This window comes from Staurois parvus, unplaced genomic scaffold (genome assembly GCF_062004578.1).
Source record: "Staurois parvus isolate SC_StPar_1 unplaced genomic scaffold, SC_StPar_1.0 ptg000104l, whole genome shotgun sequence".
Classification (NCBI taxonomy): Eukaryota; Metazoa; Chordata; class Amphibia; order Anura; family Ranidae; genus Staurois; species Staurois parvus.
The window spans coordinates 8,429,847-8,457,500 of NW_028317900.1; the positions used below are offsets into that span (position 1 = coordinate 8,429,847).

The window sequence follows — 27,654 nt, forward strand, 5'->3', positions numbered from 1 at the left end:
AGATGGACAGTTATTTATTCAGTGCTGTTTATAAACAGCACTGAATAAATCACTGTTGAGACAACTCGCTGATCATTAATATCGGTGAGCTGAGCGGTCCTCAGATTGCTACATTCACAGGCACTGTGTACAGAGCCAATCAAAGGGGCTCTGTACCTTTAAATTGCTGTGCTTAGTCAGGGAGACCAATTGCAGTGATCACTTGATGTAAAGTGTGTGTTTACATCTAAGAGACCCTTATGTATTTAGCTCCTGAACAATGCACACAATCAGGGCAATGGTAGTTGCAAATAATGTTTAACCCTTTCACTCCTATCCCACACTACTGATCTCCACACTGTCTCTCGATGTGAATCACCTCTCTTATCCTGCACATCTGTACATTAACCCTTTCATTTCTATTCTTCCACTGTATGTGACCTGTACATGAAGCCCTTCACTTTCTTATGCTTCTGTGTATAACCTGTTCGCTCTGTGTCTAGTGTATACTCATTGAGTTCCATGTTTAAACACCCTCAATGTCAAAAATGGTTTTTTCCCAAAAAAAAGTGGCAAAAAACTTTGGAGTGGCTACTTTCCATAAAGGGTACTTTTTTTTTTGTACTGTTCTGACATTTTTGATTTAATAGGAAGGGAAACCGATTTGTTTTCTGTTTTCCATTATATGGTTAAAAATAGTGAAAAAACCCACTAATATAACTTTCATTTCGATACAGTGTTCATGATAGAGTAATTGTCAAAGTATACCATCACTGGAAACTGAAATAAATCCATTAATGATGGAGTATCATAGGCTGGTACTCAAGTGGTTAAAGGGTGATAGTGTCATTAATGGATAACTAAATCCCAGAATAGTTTGAAAACTCACAACTAGTGTGGTGGCTGCACTGGAACATTTTAAGCAGGTACAAAAAAACAAAACCTACCTGAAAAGTACATAGCGATGCGGCTATTTTCTCCAGGGCACTGCCATTTGTTTTTATTCAATTACTTTTTGGGCTCTCAGCTCATTGATTTGGTGCTCTTTATGGAATCTATATATATAGTTTCCAAACTTGAGCTCCTCCTGTTTTTACAGGCGTTTTTATATTCTTCAATCATGATTTATTGATAATTGGGATCATGCACCTCAGTTATACATATTTCTGTTTGACAACCAACGATTCGTTGGAGGAGTGATTGTAGACATCCAAGTGTATTATTTGCAGTATTGCCAGATGAAAATGAGGGAAACAAAACCTGAAACATGTAATACAACCACTTCATCCTCATCTGAGGACTGGTAAGATACTATATATTAGATGTTTGTTTTTGGGTTTAAGTACACTTTAAAGCGGTACTACACTCCACGTGAGCACCACAAATTGAAAAAGCTACATAATTCCCTTTTGATATTCAAAGCAAACACACCGATCCATGTCTCCATGCTTTATTTTGCTGTTACAGATGATTTGTGTAGCATTTTTCCTGGAATCCATCTGCCCTAGCTCAGACATGCAGGCATGTGGGTGTGCTTAGATGAGAAAACTCCTTCCATTCTGAAGCCTCCTGGGATGTATGACATCATTTGGCTAGGCCTGGAAACCAGGAAGTTAACAGAAGAAATGTAAAAAAAAAAAAAAAATAATTCAAGAAATTTGATACACTTTCCTATCTACCTAGCAGCATACGGGGTTAAAAATAGTCAATGTTGATTGAAAGGGGAAGTTCTACATTAAGTCTTTCTACCCTCTTCCCTCCTCTTCTAATTTTGGTACTTTTGAAGGGGGTGGACCTAGTTTTGACAGGTACCTACCCCCACTTCCAGTCGGATCACCACAGCAATTCACTGAAGGTTCTCCTCCCCGTTCAACCTTCTGGGACCCGTCACAGGTCCCAGAAGTCTGTGGGACCATTCTAAAAGCACAGCTGGCTGTGAATCTGCAAGGAATCATAACCGGCAGCCCACAGAAATCATGCCGGGACCTGGACCCTAAGATTGGTAAAGACCTGGTTCAGGTGAGGACGGTGTTGGACCCCTGGACAGGTGGGTGTCCTTTTAGTAAGTCAGCAGCTGCTGATGTATATTTTTTTTTCAAACAGGGCAAAGAACTGCTTATATACTTCTAATACTTTACCCAATTTTCTTTTACTGGGAAAACTGTTGATGCAACCCACTTGCTGGAATTGTTTTTATATACTCTTTTCTATTCTTAAAGAATAAAGCACTCACCCCATTTCATACTGAATGACACATTTGCAAACCAGCATGCTACAGACTATTTCCTAGTTCAGACCATTTTGGCTTTGACAGCACTTTTACACAAACTAGGATCAGTAAGAGGCTTCATGATTTATAGTAGCTCAGAATAGCTTCTCTTCTGTAAAACAGTGTAGTCAAAAATAAAAAGGAAAAAGGCATATAAATATTCAAACATACATACTATCTACAGAATGATGTGTTTTGTCAGTGGCCCTCCTTTAATAACATATATTTAGACATGATTCAAAGTCAAACATTTACCATAGCCATGGCAAGACTTTGTCCATTGTAGTATTTTTAACCCTGCTGACCTCGAGATGCCTGAGCTTGGCAGTTAAAACCTCTTACAGCTTTGCCAACTGAGGGATTTTGCAATATTTGAACCGTCTGAGGCCCGATCACTGCATAACTCCCCTTCCAAGCCTTAGAAGTCTTCCTACTTCTGTGATGAAGCAGTATATTAAGGGGAGGAAATTTAGAACCTCATAAAAACAAACAGCATGAAGCGGCAGACATACGAGAACAGGTTTTTATTAAAAGTGACGCTCGACATATTTACATCTGTGTGCCATAAATACTGAGCTTTTTACAAGTTAAAAAATATAAGTGTTATGTTAACCAAACATTTACAAAGAACATGGGCCTGCTCTTCATGAGTGACATCATTAGTTTGCACATTGCATTTCTTTTTTCAAATTGCAGTAGCCAATCCAATTAAATATTTTTAATATTTTCCATGTTCCACTAATCTTGGTGGACAAATATTTATTCTTTGTTCTCCTATTACAACTAACCTGATCTTTCATCTAATCCAGATGTGCTGTTTCCATTTCCGGTTTTAGGGTGATAAAACTCACCTACAGCATTATAATGCACTGGTGTCCTCACCTCTCTGTGCACTCTGTGCCTGCTACTACTCCCATTTGCAAGCTACATCATCCTTCCAAGGAGATGTATCTACTTTTTATTACTTTACTGCCCAGAATTAGGCCTAGTTCATACAGGGGTACACCAATGCAAGGGTAGTGTTTGCCTGCAGGGGGCGCGCAGGTGTTCTTTGCATGGCCATGCAGGCAGTACCATTCATGTCTATTGTGATATGGCAGCTGCATGGACACAGCCGATGCCCCCAATCTGACAACTGTGTGGGTGCATGGTCCCAAGTGCAGTGTGTGTATTCAGAGCCGTGCACCTGCACAGTTGTCAGACTGGGAGCAGCTCCTGTATCTATGTAGCCACTGTACCCCAACTGGGCACCCTGGTGCAGGGGTGTATGCTCTAGTACACCTGTGTGAATTATGCCTTGGGCTTTAAGCTTTCAATGCAGGGAGATCACAACAGAAACTTGAGCATCAAAGACCTTACCAGTCGAATTTTGTGGCACAAAGATCCTTCATTTCTTCAGAATACTTGAGATCAATACCATAAAGCCAATTTATTAGATTTCCATATATACCTATAGCTTAAAATTTAATTGCATTCAAATTATTAAAAAAGTTGGAAAGGGTCAGAAACTCATTCATATATTTACTGATGGGAACAGGGAAAGCAATTCTTACTGTCCAGCTCATCCAAATCAGGGTTCACAAAGGTATGATTTTTCCACTGTAGTTTGTATCTTTCCCTGTCATAACAAAGGAATTCTTCTGTTGCAGTGACATTTCCATTTATTTTAGATGTGACTGCTCTTATACAGTGATAACTGTGCAAGGTGGAAGGATCTGGGAATTCTGGTGCAAAGACTTGAAGTATGAGAGGCTGATTGGGTTAGCTAACGACCATAAAAATTATTCAAGAGATTTTTTTTTTTTTTAATTGAAGAACACCATAAGCCAAAAGTAATTTGGTTTTAAATCTTCAGTAGTTAAAAATGTATGTCCCGATTCATCAGCCTATAGGCACCACCTACAGCATGTTAAAGTGGCCTATCCGTCTATTATTGTATGTCCTTGTTTTATGCCTTCAGTGCTATTTAGCACACCTTAAAGTGCCTGTGCAGCTGGATGAATCAGAACCTTGGCATGCAAAATCTCCAGACCCCCCCAGGACCTGTTGTTCTGTTTCAACACCAATATTTTTACACTTCACTCTTCCACTGTTTGTTTTGGGAAATACCCCACTGACATCAGTATGGCTTGGAGTATGAAGTGACAGATTGCCACATGAACGTCACAACAGCAGTAAATCTTGAAGGCAGATTCACAAGGAGTGCAATTTCACAAATGAGGTGGCTTTAGAAGTGAAGAGGAAACTGTCAGGATACAGTATAATGAAACCATCCATTGCTGACTTGGTTTTAGAAGTGCTGCTGTGGAGCCACCATCCTTCCTCCGGTTACAGAACTGATGTGCTCAATAACTTACTACGTTGCGAAAGGATGACAAGAAGTGATGGTGGAAGACTTATGTCTTTGGTGCCTTGGGAAATGGATGACAGCAAATACTGAATGACCAGGGAATACCAGTTAGTATTTGAATGAAATTCTGAAACAACATCAAGGCTGCCTGTAATATCAAAAACAGCCGGGTCGTTTAGAATTACAATGATCCAAAATATAGGAATAAATCGACACAGTGGCTCTAGAAGAAAATGTTTTTTGATTTTTTAGAAGGGCATAGTCCTGACCTCAATTCCTTTAAAATGCTGTGCCATTATCTAAAGGTAGGCAAAAAATATATTTTTAAAGTATATATATATATACTTAAAAATATACATAAAATTATACAATTGTAAATGCACCAGTAATCAAAATGAACCCATAAAAATATTATAATGACTTACACTTTTTAAACATTTGCATGCGGATAATCTGTTTTAATTATAATTCAATCTGTGCTTGGAACTGGCTTTTTGTTTACATTAACAGAGGTGCCTGAATATTCCATTTAATGATAGGCTTTTGGGGGAGCCTTCTCAGTTGGCAGAACACAATGATTACTGCTAGCGGCTATAGCCACTGGCAGTAATTGCACGTAAAAAAAATCCAACAGGCTGGTTTGGTTGTACCCAAGTCGAATGATGGATTGACTTGGGTACAATCAACCTGACCATACATGGATCAAAATTTGACTAGTACCTGCAGAACCGGCCAAATTTTGAGCCATTTATGGCCGGCTTTAGCTAACAGGATAGTGGAAGTGTAAAGGAGGGAGAGGCAGGCAGGGAGCTCCTTGTGCCACTTATCTTAGGGAGTACATATCATGAACAAGCAAGGTTTTCAAACCTTTCCAAATGATCTTTCCTTAAATGAGAGGGACTGGAGGGATTCTATCATTGCTAAAGAGAAACAAAATAGCCAGACAGAGCAACAGCTATCTATCATCCCTAACTGGATGACCTTTAAAAGCACTGAACATCATAAGTTCCATTTTCACTTTTTTTTTTTTCATAATTGTTTTGCATCCCATTGGTCATCACCTCCAGACACTTTCAGCCACATGCTTCTCACATGTATTTTGCTCCAACATCAGCTGCATAACATTGATCTAGACAAGCCTCCAAATGAAGACACATTCAACAGTGGATGATGTCGATGCAATATGTGTTGGCAGAGCTACCAATGGAGTATACAAAAGGACGACAACATGGAAATACAATTTGGACATAGTTGTCACCCTATGGCAGGAAGTGCCTGAACAAGGACTTTCATGGCAGAATCATCACCACGTACTGGAAACTGCAGATTTAAAGTGATTAAATCCAAGTTTTAAGTGATATTAACATATTCAAACCTATATAGATTTTAGTCAGTGGGTTTAGCTCTACTGTACCTTAACTACTGTGTTAAGTCATCTTCACTAATTCTGTTTTTAACAGTGCAATTGTAGAGGGCAGATGTATTTTAGAAAAGTGTTATATTTGCTACGTATTGTATGTAACCTTATTAACAGTTTCAGAAATTTAAATCTGCTAATACAGGATATATAATAAAAATATTTTGCCTGAATTTGTTTTGGCAAACTACAGATACATGTATTTAGCACTGCGGTATAGGACTTGTGTGGCTTTTTACATAACAGCATGTAGTAAGCATGCTATGGTCTCCGATTAGAGTCAATAATACATCCTCCCTCCCCAGTCACCAGTGGGTCTGACAACTGTCACTGAATGATGACTCAATGGCATCTTGGAGCAGTGTACACAAGATCAAATTACCTTCTTTAAAAAAAAAATCTTCAAATCCCAGCACAACTTAGTGACAGATGATATGCAGCATCAGAGGTAAATTATGTGGATCTGTGACAAAGCTCACCAAGGGTCAAATACAAGGTATAGGACAGGTCACACAGGGCCCTTAATTTATTACACAACCCTCTCTAGAGGGAATCATATCTGCATCTTCCCATCTACACATGTTACTGGTTTAAAGCAAACCTGTCTTAAGGAAAACACCTGTCAAAAACCTCTGATGGAAGCTGACATTCCTAGACTCTTTAACTTTATACTAGTTCCTGGGCAGTGAAAATGATCTCACTCTGATTCAGTTAAAGGATAAGTTCACCTTTTGTAACATGTTACACCCATATTCAGGGCGTAACATGTAACGAACAGACCAGCCCCCACTCCCCGTTGTGACAGCTAGCAGGGGACCTTCTCCTCCCCACTAGCAGTCACAATTTTAAATGTGCTCCGCCTGCTCAGCCGCGTCATTCATTCACGGTGTTCTGTGAACGAACGAACTACAAGTCCCGTCAGCCTTTGCGGCTGTCAGTATGTAGTTCTCAATGATCTACCATGGTGCTGTGGAGCACTGTAGTAGTTCATTGATTCTTCCTGTCAGTATATCTGCTTGCTCATACATCTCATATATATAGTGACAGGCTGCAAAAACCAAAAATAATACATGCACATTTTATTACCGGCAAAAAAACATCCATTTAATTTTTTTGTAAAAAAGGTGAGCTTATGCTCTAATTCAGTCAGGTTTATAGGGATAGGGAATAGGGAAGCACTGCACAGAAAGCCTGGGCACCTACAAAACAGGTCTAGTCTGAATCTGAGAAAAAATTGTATTTTCTGACAGGGAAATTGGGGGGGGGGGGGGGGATTCTTTTCTGAAAATCTAGTTACCCTCAGCCATATGCATGTACCTTTGAAAGGTACTCCATTACAGAAAAATTTAAATCTAATAACATTTCCTAAAATCCTTGCAATGTGTCTACTTCACTTAAAAAGGAACTTGGTTTGCAATAAAATCTGGAGTTTTGCTTTAAAAGAAACCTTCCAGGATAGAAATAAACAGAGGGCAAAATACTGATTAAATTGTTTAAAAAGGCATTTTATTGAATAGTAATAACAAAATACTCCACAAGGAGAACTTCATTTTGAGAATATTAATGATATATAAATGTTGTATATTATGGCTACTGGCAGTTGCACAGACCTGAAAAACACAAAAACACCACTGCGCAAAGCTAAGACTGATTTCCTTCAACTGCTTTTGCCTGTATTGTACCATTAAACACAATACACACAAGCGTTTTCAGAAGACAAAAATAAACAGAAAACAAAAACAAGACAAAAGCTATTGCATCTTTGTTATATTCACCTGTTGCATGCTTATATATTCAAATTTACCCTTCCATGCTATTGAAAATGATTTTAGAAGTATAATCTTCCTGCAAATTGTCAAAAATACAAGCCTGCCAGAATAACTATAAGTCTTTTGACAAACAAATAAAAATAGATTTTTCTGTTTAGAATAAAGTGAGAAAAAGGTTGGATCCCTAAATTGCCTATTGGACCCAGGACCTTGACGGGCTCTCCCACTACCCATACAGCTGTAACAGGCTAATGTTTGTTTGGAAGCCAAACTATCAATAGCCGGAGTGAGTTCTCCATATATCTCTATGGTGAACTTGCAAGCAGGTGAAAAAAGCACAGCCTTTTATGACTGTAACCGGAGATGTGGGGGGCGGGTCACCATCAAGGTCTTTGGCAGTGATGGAGACTTGGCTGGGGACTAAACCCCACCTCACTCCAATCATACGTTTTGATTGCTCTCTTTAATAGGAGGGTTATCACTTCACATTACAGATAAAGAAGTGTAAAGCATCTTTACGCACTATTCTGATTGGTGCAGAGGGCCCTTGTGGGATTCCCAAAAAGTGTTTCTTGTGAAAAATGCAGTTACTTCCCACAAATTCCGATAAAAAAAGGTCTAAAACAGGTCTCTAGTGCAAGCTTTCAGCTGCCCAGTTAACATTTGGGTAAAAAAAAAAAATTGCAACCTTCGTACCGGACAAACATAAGTCATATTACAAAGCAGGAGCCATTGGGGGAGGGAATCTATAAAAATCCATTTTTACATACAATACACGAGAGCGTTAAATATATAACTTTCTTTATATCCTGCACAGGTACATAAATAGATTTATATTCATCTCAAATATACTATACAACAATATACAAGTGCGTTCTATAAAAGTAACAGAAATAAAATAATTGCTGCAGATAAGTTTAATAAAAGTCTGGAGCATTTCCAATAGTTTGTTTGGCACCAGATTAAATATGGACCCTATCTGCAGGCTTAAAGCTTTGCCTTTCATTTAACATATATACAGGTTACTCATCCAGCCCTCTAATAAACAGGCCATATAGCTGTATATTTACATGAAACTCTATACAAACGATTTCAGCTTCAATCACACAGAAGTCATTTGCGGATTCCCAGCATTGTCACGCAGCTTGCAATTATCTTCTGTACAGCTTGCAGCACTGCTTCTGACTGTAGGATCTACTCTCAACGCAAACTCCTTTCCATGGCTGGGTGGTAGGGTTAATTGCCGCTGACACTTGCCTCTTTCTGTCGTAGTCTCTCTTTCTGTATAACAAGAGCCAAGAAAAAGCATAAAACAATTTAAAAAAAATTATATATATATATACATATATACACATATACATACACACACACACACACACACACACACACACACACACAGTCAGCACAGCCAAGTGCCTAGACAAACAAAAAAACATTTTACTCAGTTATGGTGTTCACTGCCTACCAAGTAAAAACCATTCTTGATTTAATAGATTTACCCATGTTGTTCTGTGTAAAGACTCTGGATTCAAGGAAATGCATTTTATGCAAGCTAGTGCACTATGGTGCTATTCATTCACCCTAACGCACTAGCATTGTAGCAGCCTACTGTCATGTGTTACTGTGTGCTGCATTGCTAATGGCAGTTGAATTGCCAATGGTGCATGCATATTAGCCATTCAAATCATTGGCCTGCCTTTTTTTTCATGGACGGTCGGCTTTCTTGCCACCCCCCTGTAGCAATCATGCCCGCAGAGATGGACACGGTTCAACCATTTTGTCTCCAATCTCCATCTTTGCAAAGGATCCTCCATCTTGTACAAACATATCCCCCTCATTCTCATTCTTCCTACATATGGCCTGTGTGTTGGCAGTGTCACAGGAGGCCACAGCCCAGCAGGGAGCCCCGAGCTATAAAACCCCCAAGGGAGCTGGGGCCTCGATGTCCAAAGAACCTGTGCAATCTAGCACATCATAAAAAAGATAACCCAAGCCTCCCCCTGAGTTCAAACACATTCCGGAAGAGTAGAGACTAGATAACACTTTTAAAATCAATTTTTTTCCCTATGGATCATATCTTGGAATATATGAGAGTTACATAAAAATCTTCATATTGCCCACGAAGACAAACAGTTTGATAGGTCACACTCCCTGACTGGAATACCTAGGAAAGCAGAAAATTACATCTCTGGAACCCTTCAAATATGTATTTTATATCTACCCGTTCCTCAGATGCGTCTGCATAGTAATCTACCCGTGGGTGGAATGTCACTTGTGCATAGGGAAAGTTATGAGCAAAATATGAACTAAAAGAGATTTTGGCTCTAGTTTAGGTATCCAGACGACCCCTCCCTAAATGGGGCATTGGTCCTTGACTTCAGAGACACCCCCTGCTGGGGACTACAAAATGGGCTGCCAGGCCTAAGAGAATTGAAGTTGAAGAATTCTCCAGTTTACCATCAGAACCAACTTGGGAGACGTGCCCTTTTGCTCTGAAACTTGATCTGCAAACCCAAGGCTGATTGGCAAGTACTTTAACCCTTTAACCTCCTTTCTGTTACCCTTTTGCTTTTTCTGTAAATATTTTTATTGCACCCTTTTGACCTTTTAGTAATAAATCTTTCCTTCTGAAAGTGTTGAACTGTTTCTATAGCTCTTTATTGCAATTTACAAATTCCTTCCTCTAAAAGAGCGCTACTGTGTTTATTTAACCCTCTGTATAACCTGTCTGTGTGACAGTGCTATACAGACGATTATCTAAATCATCATAGTGTTATTGCTGAGATTGCAGTGTTTCCTCTTTCTCTGTACAAAAAGGAGGAGGTGGCAGTGTGAAGGGTTAATTGCGTAATTAACCTGACCCAGTAACAATCGCTCCCAGGCTGCCGGTACATCGATTGTGGTCCAATTAGCTGGAAAATCATTGTGCAGGGTGCAGCTGGACGTGGCATTGTTACGCACGTGACATCGCGGTTTTAGATTGGCTAGTCCTTCGGTCAAGAGTTTAGTGAGAAGGTCTGGGCTCTGACGTCACGTTCGTCACACCCCCAACCACCAAATAAAATTTTGGAAGGGTTGGGTGATGCCTGGGACAGATGGGCACTCACTCCTGTGAGAAAGTGCACCAGACTATTGCAGAAGTGTATTCTCGCAGAGTTTCAAGTGCCCAGGATGCAGCGGTGAGGCATGATGACAGTACCTGAACCTCCTTGACGCTTTAGATGCAGACAGATATATTTTTTAATCTTTAACCACTTGCCCTCCAGAGGATTTACCCCCTTCCTGACCAGGCCTCTTTTAGCTATTTGGCGCTGCACTATTTCAACTGATTAATGGCAGTCATGCAATGCTGTACCCAAACAAAATTTACATCCTTTTTTCACACAAATAGAGCTTTCTTTCGGTGGTATTTGATCATCGGTGCGCTTTTTATTTTTGGTGCTATAAACAAAAAAAAGACCAAAAATTTTTAAGAAAAACTATATTTTCTACATTCCGCTATAAAAAATATATAGTAAACTCAGAGTTAGTCATACATTTAAACCAAAATGTATTCTGCTACATATTTTTGGTAAAAAAAAAAATCCCAATAAGTGTATATTGATTGCTTTGTGTGAAAGTTATAGCGTCTACAAACTATGGTATAGATACTGCAATTTACGCCATTTTTTGCTATACAGAGCTGCACTAGTTTGAAGTTGCGCGGTCATGCAATATGGTACATAAATGAAATTTACGTCCTTTTTTCACACAAAGAGAGCTTTCTTTCAGTGGTATTTGATCACCTGTGCACTTTTTATTTTTGGCGTTATAAACAAGATGTTTTGAAAAAAAAACTAAACAAAAAAGAAACCAAAACAATATTTTCTTATTTCTTTCATTAAAAAATATCCAAAAAACTCAAAAATTTTGTCATACATTTTGGCTAAAATGTATTCTGCTACATGTTTTTGGTTAAAAAAATCCCAATAAGTGTATATTGATTGCTTTGTGTGAAAGTTATAGCGTCTACAAACTATGGTATAGACAATGGAATTTATACAGTTTTTACTTTCTGACTGCTTACACATTTCTTGAGGTGCTAAAATAGCAGGACAGTACAAACACCCTCAAATGACCCCTTTTCAGAAAGTAGACACCCTAAGCAATCTGCCGAGAGGCATATTGAGTCCATGGAAGATTTATTTTTTTCCACAAGTTTTTGGAAAATGACAAACATTAATTTTTTTTTTTTACACAAAGTTGTCATTTAAATTATACATTTCTCACACAAGCCATGGGTATATGTGCAATTACACCCCAAAATACATTCTGCTACTTCTACCGAGTATGGGGATACCACACGTGTGAGACTTTTTGGGAGCCTAGCCAAATGCAGGAGCCTGAAATCCAATGACCACTTTGAAAGCCTAAAGGTGTGTAACGTCTTCATTTCACTTGCTCACTACCTATCAGTTTCGGAAGCCCTGAAATTCCAGGATAGCACCATACCCCCCCAAATGACCCCTTTTTGGAAGTAGACATCCCAAGGAATTTAAAAAGAGGCATGGTGAGTATTTTGCAGAAAAAATACGTTTTGGAGAAAAAATGTGTTCGTTTTCTTTCTTCATTTTCCAAAAGCTTACTCGGGAGCAGTAGCAAAGTGTATTTCGGGGAGTAATTCCACATATACCCATGGCATGTGTGTGCAATACATCATTTAAGTAACAATTTTGTGTAAAAAGAAATTTTTTTCCGTCATTTTCCAAAAATTTGTGGTAAAAAAAATTAATTATTCTATTGACTCAACATGCCTCTCAGCAAATAGTTTGGGGTGTCTACTTTCCAAAAAAGGGTCGTTTTGCGGGGTGGGGGCATTTTATGCCCAGCATTAGAAGTTTATGCCACAAATCATTCACTCTTCTAACCACCTGAAAACCAAGTCTTTTCTGACACTTTTTGTTCACATTAATAAAATCTGTATTTTTTTGCTAGGAAATTACTTTGAACCCCCAAACATTATATAAGCAGACACCCTAGTGAATAAAATGGTGGGTGCTGCAATTTATGACACATAGTACTTGTACAGCAATTTTTCAAACGCAAATATTTTGAAAAAACATTTTTTTTTTTACTTTTAATGCACAAACACAATATATTGGCCAATTATTTGGTAAAATATAAAAGATAATGGTATGCCGAGTAAATATATACCAAACATGACATGCTTTAAAACTGCGCATTCCCCGTGCAATGGCGACAAACCTCATATATTTTTAATATTCATAGGCAACACTTCAAAAGCCTTTACAAGCTACCATTTTAGATTTACAGAGAAGGTCTAGTGCTAGAATTACTGCCCTTGATCTGACGTTTGCGGCGATACCTCACGTGCATCGTGCAACATGCAGGTGTGCGTGCGCGGGGGGGGGGATGGGGCTGTGTGGGCGATGACGGTGGGGCTAGGATGCTTGCTTTTTTTTTTCTTTTTTTTTGTTATTTTGATTTTTTTAAATTATTTTTACTATTTTTACACTGTCCCTTTCATTTTTTTTTATCACTTTTAATGCTATCACAGGGAATGCAAATATCCCCTATAACATCAAAGGGCATTGTCATATATTCTTTTTTGAGAAATCTGGGGTCTATCAGATTTTAGATATCTCCTCTGCCCTTACATTATCTAATCTCACCAAGATCAGTGCGATCAGATGCTTTCCCAATTTACAAATGGCGCTGTTTATATCCTGCGAAACTGAAGTGATGAATGCTCGTAGCTTACGATTTCTTAGAGATGATTGGCACCATTCTGGTCTCCAATCAGTTCTATGGTCAGCTGGCAGAAACACTGGCTGCATTCTCAGGTTCCCCCAATGGCACGGGACTGCCCGAGAAGACCGTGGAAGGCAGCAGGGGAGGGGGGGGGGGCATCTTTTCCCGCTGCTTGTAAAAAGCAATCCTGCTGCTAATTAGCCACTAGGAATTCTTTTACATGAAAGCCGATCGACGGCTGAAAAAAAAGCTGCAGCTATCATGCTGGCATAACCAAAGTCCAGTGATGCACCAGTACGTCGCTGGTCCTTGTTGGTTATATATGCTATGTTTTTTTTTTTGTTTTCTATGCAGCCTGTGGGCTGAATGACAAAAAGAAAAGAAATCTCTGCCAGAAAAAGTGTGTGGTATACCCCCCATTAGAATATACCACCCTGCATCCACCCACTTCCAAGGTGAGCACACATTAGGTTGCACAGTGAACATGCACCAATTCCAAGACTGTACAAATGTCTAAATAGTGGCACGCTTGAATAAAAAATTGTCCACGTGTAAGTGGTACCCCATATGAAAAAAGGATGACACCAAGTCCCAAACTATCTTGCCACTGTTCCCCATGTAGTCTGGGCATTTGGGGGGCTCCACGTAACTATCTTTTCCCTCATAAATCCAAAACTTATATGAATAGCCTGGTGCCCCTCTCACAGGTCTTCTACATCTTGACCCCATATCTGCCACGCTTGCAGGGGAGAAATTGTTTGAATGCTAGGTGGCCAGAAAAATTAATGAGGGCCTCCTCAACGCAGATGTTTTGCTGGGGAGTATAGACATTTGCAGAATTTTTGGTTAAGGTGATTTACAAGGGGCCGAATTTTGTGGAGCCGGTCAAATTCAGGGTCACCCCGAGGAAAACAGAGTGTGTTGTCGTTGAAATGCATAAAATACATTATACTCTCATATCTATTAGAGAAAAACAAAACAGAGGGCACACCGACCTTGTGCATTACCTTTAAAAGTACGTTTATTAAATTTAAAAGAAGGTATTCTACTCACAAAAGTACATGAATATAAGCACATCATACCACTCTGTCCAATGGCTCTGCCCTCCTCCCTGTCGGTGATCGCCGGTGGGTAATCACCGGTCGGAACCCGGTGATTGACACCTGCGGTCGCTAATGTTGTCAAAAAACATCCTACAAGAAGTAGGCAAGAATGGTGCTAAATTTCTGAAAGCTACAAGCCATAAAACGGTTTTTGAGCCCCCCCGAATAAGTTATAGAAATATTTCAGATTTTTGCTTTTACATTAAGTTTTTAAGAGGAAGAAAAGGGCATGTATTTATTCTTGCTTATCACCTGCTTGACAGATGTCACTGTGACCACCCTGAGGGAGTACAGCAGTTGGGCAACAGCAACTTTCACTAATAGGTTACAGGCATGTCTTGGTTCTTAGCACCTCAGTGAAAGTGGTCACGAGCCACCTCCTTGCTTCTGAGACTGGCTGCTGCACCAGACATAACACAGAGACATCTCTCGTTAAGCTGTGTAATGACGTCTTGCTCTTGACGCGGGCTGGATCAGATTCACTTTCATCGGTCTGAGGGTAAAGATACATTTTCCACAATACTTTGACAGCTTATTACAGCCTGGGAATTTCCACTGCTCTGGGGTAACAATTAAAATGTGCAGCCAAAAAGCGGAAATGATTCACATTGTTTTGCCCTTCTTGGCTTAGTTTTCTTATAAATCAAAGCAGATAAGCAGGGCTTACCACGATAATTAACTAGAATTTCCAAATGACACATTTAGAATCATTTTCATCAACTCCATGTTCAACTACCAGAAGGGGTGAAATATACAATGCGAGTAACCTAGGTAAGACATGCTTCACAAAGAAGGCACCTTGCCTCCTACACTCTCCTTCACTGTATCCACGGAGCTCATCATTTTCTGCATGTATGCTTCCTTATTCTCAGTGACTCTCTTCTCCCCTACAAGACTGACAAGTAACAGGAACAGAATAGCCATGTTTTCTTACTGCTTTCAAATATCTAAGCACACAGACTGCTGAGGATGTCTCCAACCCTCTCACTCTATATAGAGAACATTAAATGGAATAAAATATATTTCCACCATGAGATTAAAAAGTGACTAAGCGATAACAAAAAATAAAACAAAAAATAGAACTTTACTTCTGGATCTTAGCTGTGATCACAAACAAGACACTAAAGAGAAATCTGAATGTTTATCCAGGACTTTCTCTATGATCTTTAGTTATGGTCTACAGGCAAAAAAAACGTATTGCTGCATGTTTAATGTAAAAGTGCTGTTGTATATTTGTCCAGAGCTACATAAACAGGACAGAAATAGTAATAATAACCAAGTTGTGTGTGTAAAATCTTGTTCTGACACTACAAACAATTGGAAGTTTTTGTGTATTTAAAAATTCACATATCTTGACAGCTATCTGAAGCTGTATGTTCCTCATTAAGTGAGTGAAGTGTTTGTCAGACAATTAGGTTTTCAAAAGGAATCCCATAGTCATTCACAGTAGCTTTTCAAATAAAGGTCTGTGTGCATTGAAAAACTGAAAAATTACCTACACTTTGCCAACTCTCAGACTACTTACCGATAAGCTTTTTATTGCTTCACACGGTATGTATAAAATCAAAGGGAAAGTGTAAAAGTATATAAGGGGCTACCCATAGCAACAAAATCAAGTTCCTCCAAATTTGTTCATCTGTTTATGTCAAATTTTTTAGTCTGATTGTACAATCTCCTTTGCATGTACTAAAAACTGCATATTGCTAGAACCTGCCTGATTGGATACCTAGTTTTTATAAACCTACCAATTAGACTGAAACAAGCATGTTGACCCTATGCCTAGTATACAAGATTTAAAAAAAAAAAAAAAAAAAAAAAAAATCAGACAAATCCCCCCCCCCAAAAAAAAATAACCCTTTTGGGCAATCATCTGATAATCTGATCGTAAGTACACAGCTTTCGAAAGCCACACGCGACAGTTCATGTGAAAATATCTGAAGGGAAAAGTATGAAAAGTTTTCTTGCAAGATAACAGAACTTACGATTTTCGTGTAATTCGTATAGTATTGATATGAAAAAAAAAAAAAAAAAGTAACCAAGACAGCGCATGCTCAGGAACGAATTAGCAAATTAAAATACATTAGATCACTCTGGAAGCTGTATTCTGTCTTATGAGACTTTTTGTAAGTCTAGTAACCATATTAATTTTTTATGTGAAACCAGCATGCAACCCCCCCCCCCCCCAAAAGAAAAACAGACAATCATTTGTCCATTATTCGCATTGTGTGTACTAAGCATTATAAGTGCCTGCTATGGTAAACTCCTTGTTTTCTATACTCACTTCTAATTGTCTTCAGGCAGGTTTTACCAAGCGGAACACAAAATAATGAACAGTATAGTAACACAGATGTCTTCCATATATGGTTTTTCAGCTTTGTTTTCTTTTCTTGCATACCAGGCTAAAGGATAATGGAAGTCCAACTTAATAATCAATAGTACAATGAAATAAAGTTTCCTCAAAACCTACCAGACTCGCTGCAGGGTTAATCTTCTTTGTTTCCACTTTCTTCTCTGCGGTCAGTTTGTTAACAGACTCCTGGGCTAGACGGAGCCTGAAAGGTAAGAGGGAAAATGCTTCAAGACATATTGCAGATGTAATTCACAACATGGAGATATCTGCGTGTAGGTCTGAATCTGGGAATAGTACTCTGCTCCATATTGTAGTGTAAATATGCCAATATAATGTAAAAAGAAATAAACATTTTATGGTAGGTCTTACAAGACTATTATTTACTATTATTATTAGACTGGAAATGTTTGACCTATAACACTTCTAAGTGTGATTTGCAAGAGGAGAAAAAGGAGAATAACTAGTTGGATAGCCACACCATAAATATACAGAGACGTGTAACTACTCTCCTTCCCTACATTCTCAGCAGGCAGGACACTGTAAGACTGTGTGTTGCTGAAATGACTGAATGTGTATGATTTACGTGGTCAGTCAATGCTACAAGACTGCCTATACAGGAGCAAATTAACAAAGTTTGTTAAAGTGTTTGTAAAAGTCAAACATGAAATCTGAAAAAAGCACATACTACTATAGTGGTTTACTTGCCTTTCTCCACAGCACTAACCCTAGATTCACACCTAAGCATTTGAGAGCGTTTTGCAGAAACAGTACTGTCCATTTAACATGATTTCCTATGTGACATGTTCACATCTGCGCGTTTTCACCTGGTGCATTTTTTGGAATAGGTCAGGGACTTTTTTTAAATGCAAAAAGTTGCATTTGTGGTTCTATAGACTTCAATGGAAATGCTGCAGAAAAACATGTATTGTGTTTTTGCTGCGTTTTGCATTTAAAATCTGCCTAGCAACAAGAAAAAAAAAAAACCAAATAATCAAAAACATGGCAAAAACAGAGGTGCAAAAAAGCAAAACGCAATGCAGAAACAGCTCAAATGCAATCTGCATAGGTGTGATTCTAGCCTGAGTGTCATTTCTCTCTGCTATCTCATTCCTCTGTCAGCATGAATCCCTTTGGATGAGTTTTCCTGACACCAAGAGCTAAAAAGGTGACAGGGAGGGCACCACTTTTGATTGGCATCTTCAGATCTGTCCTTGTGTGCTATGTGAAGGAAGTGTCCCTTCCCTCCAATCAGCTCTCAGAGCTCTTGCATAGTGACTGCAGCTCTCTGCCCCCTGCGTTGTGAATCTGTGAAAAATCCACTTCATCTGAGTTTTACAATGATGTACAAAACAAACAGCTACAAATAAACAAGTACAACATATGTAGGAGGATTTGTTTCACCTCTGTGCATCACCTGAGGCCAGTCACTTCACTAAATATAGGTAAGGGTTTTCCTAGATTGTAAGCTCGAAAGAGTAGGGCCCTCGAACCCCTCGTGTTTTGTCTTGTTACTGTATTGTCTCATGTACTGTCCCCCACTATAATGTACAGCACTGAGCAAACCTTTTGGCACTATATAAACAATGTATAATAACAACCACTTTAATGGATAACTGTGTTCAGGGTATCCACAAAAGAACACATTTTGTCCTATGGATGCTCTTTTCCCAAGCCATGTTTCAAGGACACAACTGACACAACTGTCACCATACTAGTTACTACAGTGTGCAAAAACTCAAAAAGACATTAACTGCAGGGATAAGGGTCAGAAATTGGCAGTCCCTGCATATATAGAGGTGGGATCAAGGTAGGCAGTGTTCTGTCCTGCAGATTGTAAACAAGGCCACTCACAGAGGTTCATAGCAAGTACTTGGAACTGGACATTTCATTGACGACCCTTCTAAAAACACTTCAAAAGAAATGCGGACAGTAACTTGCCAGCAGCGTTGATGAGCCTTCCCTGTCCATGGCAGTTCATTAAAGTGGAACTGCTGCTATTTTTTGTTTTTAATGCAGACACCAGACGTAAAATTACCCATAACAATGATTATGCTATGTGTGGATCTTTATCTCTTACTGTAGGAATTCTAGCTCCACTGACACCAGAAGCTACAGGAAGAGCTATTCTTTCAGCATTGCAACAAAGAATAGTGGGTCAGGTACAGTGAAGGATCCAGGAATTCACCTGCCCTGTCCTCTCCGCTCATCCATTCCCAAAATGCCTTGTGTTTTGCATGCAAAGTGTTCTTTAAATAGACAAAGGGAGAAGAGGGGCATATAAATGACAGGATCGTCTCCTGTCTATACACAGAACTCCTTGTATTGTGTGATCCTAAATTCAGGGAGATTAGTCCTGCTGCATCAGACCTCTCCAGCAGCCTCATAATTCACCAACAGTTCCGGAGCGTCCTGCATGGTTCCACCTCAGTGACCTGACACAGGCAGCCCGGATAATTGTCCCCTGCTTGAATCAATACACTCCCCTGGCCCCCTCCTCTGCCTTATCCAGGGAGAAACTCTATGCAGTTACTCTGGAGTTAATGGGCCAAACTGCAACTATGTTTGCGGACTTGAAAAACAGGAGTGAATTTATCAGACCAATACTGTTGGGAAGCAGGTTGCTCCCACTGTGGATTTGGCAATATCCTGTCCTAAAAAACACAGTACCTGTTAAGGACACCTCCGTGTTTAAGGATCCCACTGACATATGTTAGAAACCCCCTTTCAAAGTATTGTTTTTGATAGCTGGTCCTGCTATGCAACTTGTCATATTTGTAATGTCTGTATGCCAAACCCTATGGGAATGGACTAAACAAATGTCAGAGAATCCAGCTAAAAATCCTTACTGACCCTGTACTTGTAGAATGCTTACATTTCATATCTACAGCCATAGGCATAAGGGCTCAGCCAAGTGCCCAGCTCTGTGCTAACAGAATTTGACTGGCGGCAGCAGCAGGACAGTCTGTCCTGTGAGAATAAAGAGAGACACCTAATGGGCACATTGGTGGAATGAGAGAAGGCTCAGGTAAGTGTTTTTTTTGGGGGGTGGTGGTAGATGGGAAGGGTAATAGGAACAGCTGGTGGAAGGCTCCCATACACTGATTAAATGTCAACTAATTTCTGCTTAATTGGTGGAAATTTAAACCATGGACATCCTTGAAGCACCACCTGGCGTAGGCTCAATTAAAAATCAACTGCAGGTGCCTGAATACAATAGCTGGCAGAGGAAAACAATCAAGACTTTAAGGCATTTAGTAACTTGTCTATAAAACCTATGAATCACAACTTGCAGCTTCTATTACCATTTGCCCTATTTTGAGACTGCTCCTATAATCCAAAATGACACTGCAATTTTCTGTTTGATGCACCTACAACTTAAAGCAGAACTAAACCCATCAATTTAAGGGTTTGTAAAAAAAAAAAAAAAAAGTTGAATTCCTGGCATGCAGGGAATGCTGTCACATTTGCTTGTGCTCTCAACCAAACTGTCAAACCATCAAATGGCTGGTATCATAACAGATCACATGTGCAGCACCACGGCAGCTGCAGATCAATCAGAGGCTAAGATGGCAGCTTCCTTGGCTGAAAAAAAATAAGAAGGTTTAGTTCCACTTTAAGAACCTCGGGGAGAGTTGCTTTTAATAAAGGTGCAATTTAAAGTCTAATAAACTGAATATTTGCATAAAGAAAGCTAAGTCACTAAAGCAGTATCTGCAGATGTTTAAATCAGCCCAGTACAGTTACCCAGTTAGTATCCAGTGAGGTCCTAAAGATTTATGCTATGGGGTGGGTGGCTGGCAGAGCAACTGAAGGACAATGCCAACTGTCACAAAAAGCTACAAAGCAGTCATATATATTTAAAAAGAGACATTGTCTGCATCTTTGGGTGTTTCATGCTTTTAAATGCTCTGAATGATTAATTTGCATAAATCAGCTTTTGTCTAAGACTGCTGTACCTTTAGAACATAATATCTTGCAGTGTCTATGCATATTAGCTAACAAATTCATTAACCCAACTAGCTTATACTTGTATAAAATGTGGTTAGCAAAGTCATCTGGATATTTTGTGGTGACACAGGGTGGCACTTATGGAACATCCCGTACTGCCCAGTTGTGGCTTTGTCTTTTGAATTTGAATTGTAGTCTAAACCATGGAGTGCGATTTGGCAAGAAAAGAGTAACACACGGTTACACCTTTTTAATCTCTTGATTTACTCAAGTCCATAAGAGAAGTGCCACAAAAGCCTCACACTGCTGACCTTTCAGGTTTATGACAAAATAAAACACCAAAAAAAATAAAAGAAATGAGAAACATGGACAGCAAAACAAGCAGTGTAAAACGTAAAGTGATACGATACACACACACTGTTATTTACATTATCCCTTCTTTCTGTATGTGGATGGCGGAATTGTAATTATTTTACTAAAATAAACCATCCAAGTACCTTTTTTCCTAACCCATATACAGCTGTCACATGACCCAGCCCTTTCTTAGCCCTGTCTACAGGGAAACAGTGGCAGGAGGAGCTTTTAGTCCTCTGCTGCTTGCCACATGTTCAAAATAAAAAACACAGCCTTTGATATGAATTTATTTTTACTCTGTGAACCAAACTGTTTTGAAGTGGCATACAAATATATATTTGAAATCAAATCTTTACTATTTTATGGCAATAACATGGTGTGGGCGGATTTATGCCAGTCACAGGCTGTGTCACGCCATTCCAGCTTATGTCTTAGAATAAGAGGGAGGTGAAGCCTCAATCACTCAAGATGTAATATCCCACCCTCTGTGTTTAGCTGGTCTGTGAGAATGGAGGAGGAGGGAGAGAGTGGGCTGTCATTCACCACTGTGTATACGCTCACATGTATGACTCTATAGTTACATGGGTTTCTCAGATGTGATAGGAAGGAAATGCCCAGGGTGGAAATAAACTGAAAATTAAGCATGTGCACTAGCTGCCAACAACTGCTCTGAAGAATCCCCAGCTGCAGAGGGGACATGGACAGGATGGAAAGATAGAGAATAGCAAAATTAACCATTTTCTTTTCAGAACACAGAAAAAAAAATCCCATAGTGACGGAGTATAAAATAGCATGTAATACAGCATTTATTGATTTTTTTACTAAACCCATAACCCTGCATTCACTATATCCATTCTTCTACAGTACACAGAACACGGAAATGCAATTATTTTAGTAAATATAAACTGCTAAATACCTTTTCTCATCAGCATTATTTAGCAGTCTTCTTACTTCTATCAGTGTCCGACCAAACACTGGTTAATCCCCAAGGAGGAGTTTTAATTCCTCTTTGACTGTCCTATGAGGCTGCATGAACCCTGACCCTTTGTCTGCACAACGCTGATTGGCACTGTGCCGATCACATGCATCCCCCCCCCAAAAAAAACAACCTCTCTAGCAATACACACCAAACAGAGCATGTACAGACTTGCCACCGCTGCTCTGTACTATGGCAGATGGATTGGAGATAGTATATAAAGGGGAGGATCAGTGAAGACAGGATCAAACAGTCTTATTTCACAATGCGGAGGATTAACCCCTTAGGTTCCACAGTGACTAAAACAAGCATGCTTTACTGCATATACAGACAGATTTTACTGTAGTGGGTTTAGTAACACTTTAATTATATGGGTTTAATGACACTGTGTCGATTTATGAATGAAACCATTAAGTATATTTTAAATATACACTAGTATAAGTACCTTACGTTTTTTTGTATATTACCTCTACATAACCCAAAATGGGAAAGGGAGGGACAGAAAAAACTAAACTGGTGTGTTGTGCTGAAAGGAGGTAACTGTGCATTAATCAGTTACTTTTCCTTTACTGTCTAGTCATAGGCTGGGGGCAGGAAGGTGATCAAACTGTATTGTTTAACTGCAGTAGGAAAAAAAAAAAAAAAGTCTGGTCAATAAGTACAGTATGTTTGGTTTTTCAGGGCTGTGTGGATGGACAGAAATATAAACACCTTATCAAGTAAATCTGTTCACATATACAGTATGCATTTCAACCTCCCATTTAGTGGTTTGCCTGGAGTTCAGCTTCAATTTACTTTTTCCCTGGTGGTAGTATGCCGTTTGCTGCAGGTTTACCTTTCCTTCATTTATACAGTGGCATCAGATAAAGCTATCGAGGCTGCAAAGTAGGAACTTACAATACTCTAAAGATACCCATAGACATAAGATGATAGATACTGAATTTGGCAGGATCGGACAAGGTTCTCATGTTAGTAGGAGGTCCTGACTCTTCTGGTTGGTCACCGTCAATAAGAGGCGTTAAGACAGGTTAGGTAACATGCCCCGACTGCTAGTGCAACTCCTTGATAGGCCAATGTCAGCCTCTAATGATTTTAAAAGCTTGCCCTTGGGTGCTTGGAAAATGCATGATCTACTGCATTCCCAAATCCATGGAAGGCTAAGTCATGGAGCTACACAGAAAAAAAAACAAAAAAACCCCCACAAGATTGCAAATCCCAGCAGTGACCAAAACATGCTTAGATGTGACCTGCTACTGCGAAGTCACAAAACATCCTGTAAAGATCTGCCCCTAAAGATACAAAGTTGCACTGTTTAGCTGCTGTAGCCATGATCAGTTTATTTCAAGTAAGTCAGACCAGACCTGAGAAAAGAAAAAAAAAAAAAAAAAAAGGGAAAAAAAAAAGATAAGAGGGGAAAAGCAGCCGAAAAGGCAGTGGAATCTGTTCCAAATTAGCAAAGGTCTCCTTTCATTTTACTAGCAAGTAATTGGAAGCGGTAAAGAAAAGTGTAACTTATCGGATCTGGCGTGTTTATCTTTTCATGAGGACAGCCGGCCGCTGGCGGGTTCCCTCTGGAGCCCTGGGGGGGTAAATCACCTTCCCTTGATGTCCATTTGATCCAAAAAGAAAACAAAGGCGCCTGCAGAATGAGTGAGTGTAATTTGGGCGGCCCAGATGCTGTGTAATGCAAGGAAGGGCCTTGATTGGAAACGTACCTTTCTGTGGAGAGGGTTTTGCTCTCTCGTTTCCACATGTCCTTGAAGTCGTTGCAGAATTCATACCACACCACGAAGAAGGAATTGGGGCTGATTTCCTTCTCGCCAGATTTTGGCTTAGCTCCAAAGTATCCTACTGTTTCTTCAAAGCTGTAAGCGGGAAGAGAAGTTGTCAGCAAACAAGATCCCCTGGGCAGAGGATATGTTCCCTTCCACCTCATCCTCTTATCAATCCCTAAAATATATGAGCTATTTGTGACTCACTGTAGGACACATTAATGGAAAACCTCCACAACCTGACAGTCTCTATACTGGGGAACATGATCACCATCACAAAGTCGTAGTTTTGAAAAAAAAAAATCACAACTGCTCTTTAGATAATTATACATATTTACATAACATTTCCACTCTCTGAAAAACTTGCCATATTGTTTCAGTTGGCATTAGTCAATCAATATGACCAAGATCTGAAGAATCACTAAAGAAATGATTGCCTTATTTGGGGCAAAATTCAGTTAACTAAATTATCAATAGCCTGCAATAACTTGTATTACTAAACAATAATCCTTTTATTCATGCAACCAATAATAATATGCTTATGTGAATGAAAAGAGAAGGTAGTACTTAGTTGGTCTTGAGAAGAGAAGTACATGACATCCCTCGAGCACTGGCTCAGCATTGCATAGATGTAGGCAGTATTTGTGGATAGATATATTTATTTTTTTAACCTCCCTAGCGGTATGATTATGTCAATATTTCTGTGCTCAAAGCTGTACTTTTTTTGCATGGAAATATGTAGGTTTTTTTTATTGTAGGCCTGTCATTCTTAGGAATAACTCACTGAAATCTGTCCAAACAAGAGTCTAGTAAGCATCCCGGGTATGATAAAATTAGAAACACGAAATTATAAATTACAATATAATAATCATAAAAAATAATAATATAAGAATAATAAATTTAATTCAATAATAAAATCAAACCAAAAACACTGAAATTTGAAATATAGCACCAAGTTCGCACATCACTGAGCTTAGTCGCAGAATCATTTTCAGTGTCCGATGACGAATTTTCCCACTAATCATTATCACTCAATTCTGCAAGTGGTTCTGATTTACGATCACTGTTCTCTAGCTGGTCTAAAACTGCTTTTGACATAAAGGGAAGCTTTTTGGACGCCATGGACTTTCTCAGTTTCAAGGCAGAAAGAATGGTAAAAATGAAGGTAGGGCACAGGACAAAGCAGTAGGGGCAAAATGTATCTGAAATGCTTTGATACAGTAATGTTTTACTATGTGATTTTAGAGTATTTAGTGACTGTCACTTTTTAAAATTTTTTTAAATTCCCACCGGTTCCAGCCCCCGTACATCCCGACGCTCGCAGGGACCAGAACCCAGAAGACGGATGCAGGCATCAGCCGGAGGAGATAGCTGGGGATGCTGCAGGGGGGACATCGCAGGAAGGTAAGTGAAACAGGGATCCCAGAGCAATGCTGCAGGGTAAACCCAAGTGTAGCTCGGGGTTACCGCTTTTGGCACTGATAATTAACCCTGAGCTACACTCGGGAATTCCTCCAGGGAGGTAAATCTATTTATCTACACACACAGTGCTCAGCATAAATGAGTACCCTCCTTTTGAAAAGTAAGATTTTCATCAATATCTCAATGAACACAAGAACAATTTCCAACATTTTGACAAAACTGAGTTTTATATATTATTTGTTTAGCTCATTACATGAAAGTAAGGTTAATAATGTAACTTGGATTACAAAATCTTCTGGTTTTACTCAAATTAGTTGATGCAAAAAATGAATATACCCCAAAACAAAAACTACTACATCTAGTGTTCTGTATGACCTCCATGATTTGTAAGGACCGCACCAAGTCTTCTAGGCATGGAATGAACAGGTTGGTGACATACTGCAACATCTTTTTCCATTCTTCCAGAACAACCTCTTTTAGAGCCTGGATTCTGGATGGAGAGTGATGCTCAACTTTTCTCTTCAGAGTTCCCCATAGATGTTCAATTGAGTTCAGATAAGGAGACATACTTGGCCACTGCAGCACTTTCACCCTGTTCTTCTTCAGAAATGGAACAGTGATGTGTGTTCTTGATCCTTGTCTTGTTGGAAAAGTGCACAACAACCAAGGGCACAGAGTGATGGTAGCATCCTCTCTTTCAGTATAGAGCCGTACATCAGTGAAATCATGATACCATCAACGAAATGCAGCTCCCCGATACCAGCACTCATACAGCCCACAAGAGACTGCCACCACCATGTTTCACAGTAGGCACCATGCATTTTTCTTTGTACTTCTCACCTTTGCAACATCATACAGTTTTAAAGCCATCAGTCCGAAAAACATTTATCCTGGTCTCATCACTCCAGAGTACAGAGTCCCAGTAGTTTTCTTCTTTGTCAGTATGGGCCCTGGCAAATTCTAGGTGGGCTTTTTTGTGCATGGGCTTTAGGAGAAGCTTCCTTCGTAGATGACATCCATGCACGCCATTCCTCTGCAGTGTATTCCGTATTGTATCATAGGAAACAATCACCCCAGTTTGGCTTTCTACTTCTTTAGCTAACTGCAGAGAACTTGCAAGGTGATTTTCTTCAACCCTTCCCTTCACAAGATGCTCATGTTGAGGTGTAAACTTCTGTGAGATGGTTACAGTTCCATTATTGTATCACTTTTGCTACAGTATTCTGAATGGTAAGTATAGCTTTGCTGATCTTCTTGTAGCCTTCACCTTTCTTGCGTAAAGACATTTTCTTTCTCAGGCCTTGTGCCATTCCTCTTCCATGTGGTGCCATTGCTGTCAGCATGAAATGGGAAGGGGTTTTCTTTGTTAAGTAACGCTCTTTTTTAAATCAACTGTCTGCTGGACATCTGTTTAATGAATTAGGCTCACCTGTAGTTGAATTCTGGTCAACCACTTGCCCACTAGGCACTTTTACCCCCTTCGTGCCCAGGCCAATTTTCAGCTTTCTGCACTCTCACACTTTGAATGACAATTGCACGGTCATGCAACATTGTACCCATATGACATTTTTATAATTTTTTTCACACACAGAGCTTTCTTTGGTGGTATTTAACTGCCAATGGGTTTTTTATTTTTTGCACCATAAACAAAAAAAAGCCAAACAATTTAAAAAAATTTGCAAACAGGTAATTTTTCCCCTTCACTGATGTGCATTGATGAGGCTGCACTGATACGCAGCACTGATGAGGTGGCACGGATAGGCAGCACTGATTAGGTGTCACTGGTGTGCATTGATGAGGATGCACTGATGATGCTGCACTGATATGCAGCAATGATGGGCATTGACCACTGATCATCAGTGCCGATCTGCTCTGTGACAGTTGCGGGTTATCGGCAGTACTTTCCTCATGCTTGACAGCATGAGGAAAGTGCAGCTGATAACTGGCATTTGCATTTACTCGGTGATCTGCTGTGCCACTGGACACAGCTGATCACGTGGTAAAAGGTTGCTGTGATTTGCCTTTTACCTCATGATGTGATCAGCTGTGTCCGAAGGACACAACGATCACAGAGATCCCTGGGTGCCATATGACGCCCTCCCAGAACTGGACAACCGTGCCGTAGCCGTCATTTGGTTATAGCATGGTTGGGAAATGGTTAATTAGGATTTTGTCTAAAATTTATCTTTGCTCC

General features: G+C 39.5%; 1 protein-coding gene and 1 pseudogene across 3 annotated transcripts in view; one reads left to right on the forward strand and one right to left on the reverse strand.

Moving 5' to 3' along the window:
* Positions 1-7,499: 7,499 nt before the first annotated feature.
* The window catches only part of FMN1 (formin 1), a 371,304-nt gene continuing 351,149 nt past the window's right edge, over positions 7,500-27,654 (reverse strand). For all 3 annotated transcript variants that reach the window (XM_089671307.1, XM_089671308.1, XM_089671310.1), the window contains 3 exons: positions 23,982-24,131; positions 17,106-17,190; positions 7,500-9,065 (listed from right to left, as the gene is read on the reverse strand). In XM_089671307.1, coding sequence (XP_089527433.1) covers positions 9,021-9,065; positions 17,106-17,190; positions 23,982-24,131 — 280 coding nt within the window. In that variant the 3' untranslated portion in view covers positions 7,500-9,020. The remainder of the gene's footprint in view (positions 9,066-17,105; positions 17,191-23,981; positions 24,132-27,654) is intronic.
* LOC149467690 (uncharacterized) lies at positions 25,955-26,562 on the forward strand (annotated as a pseudogene).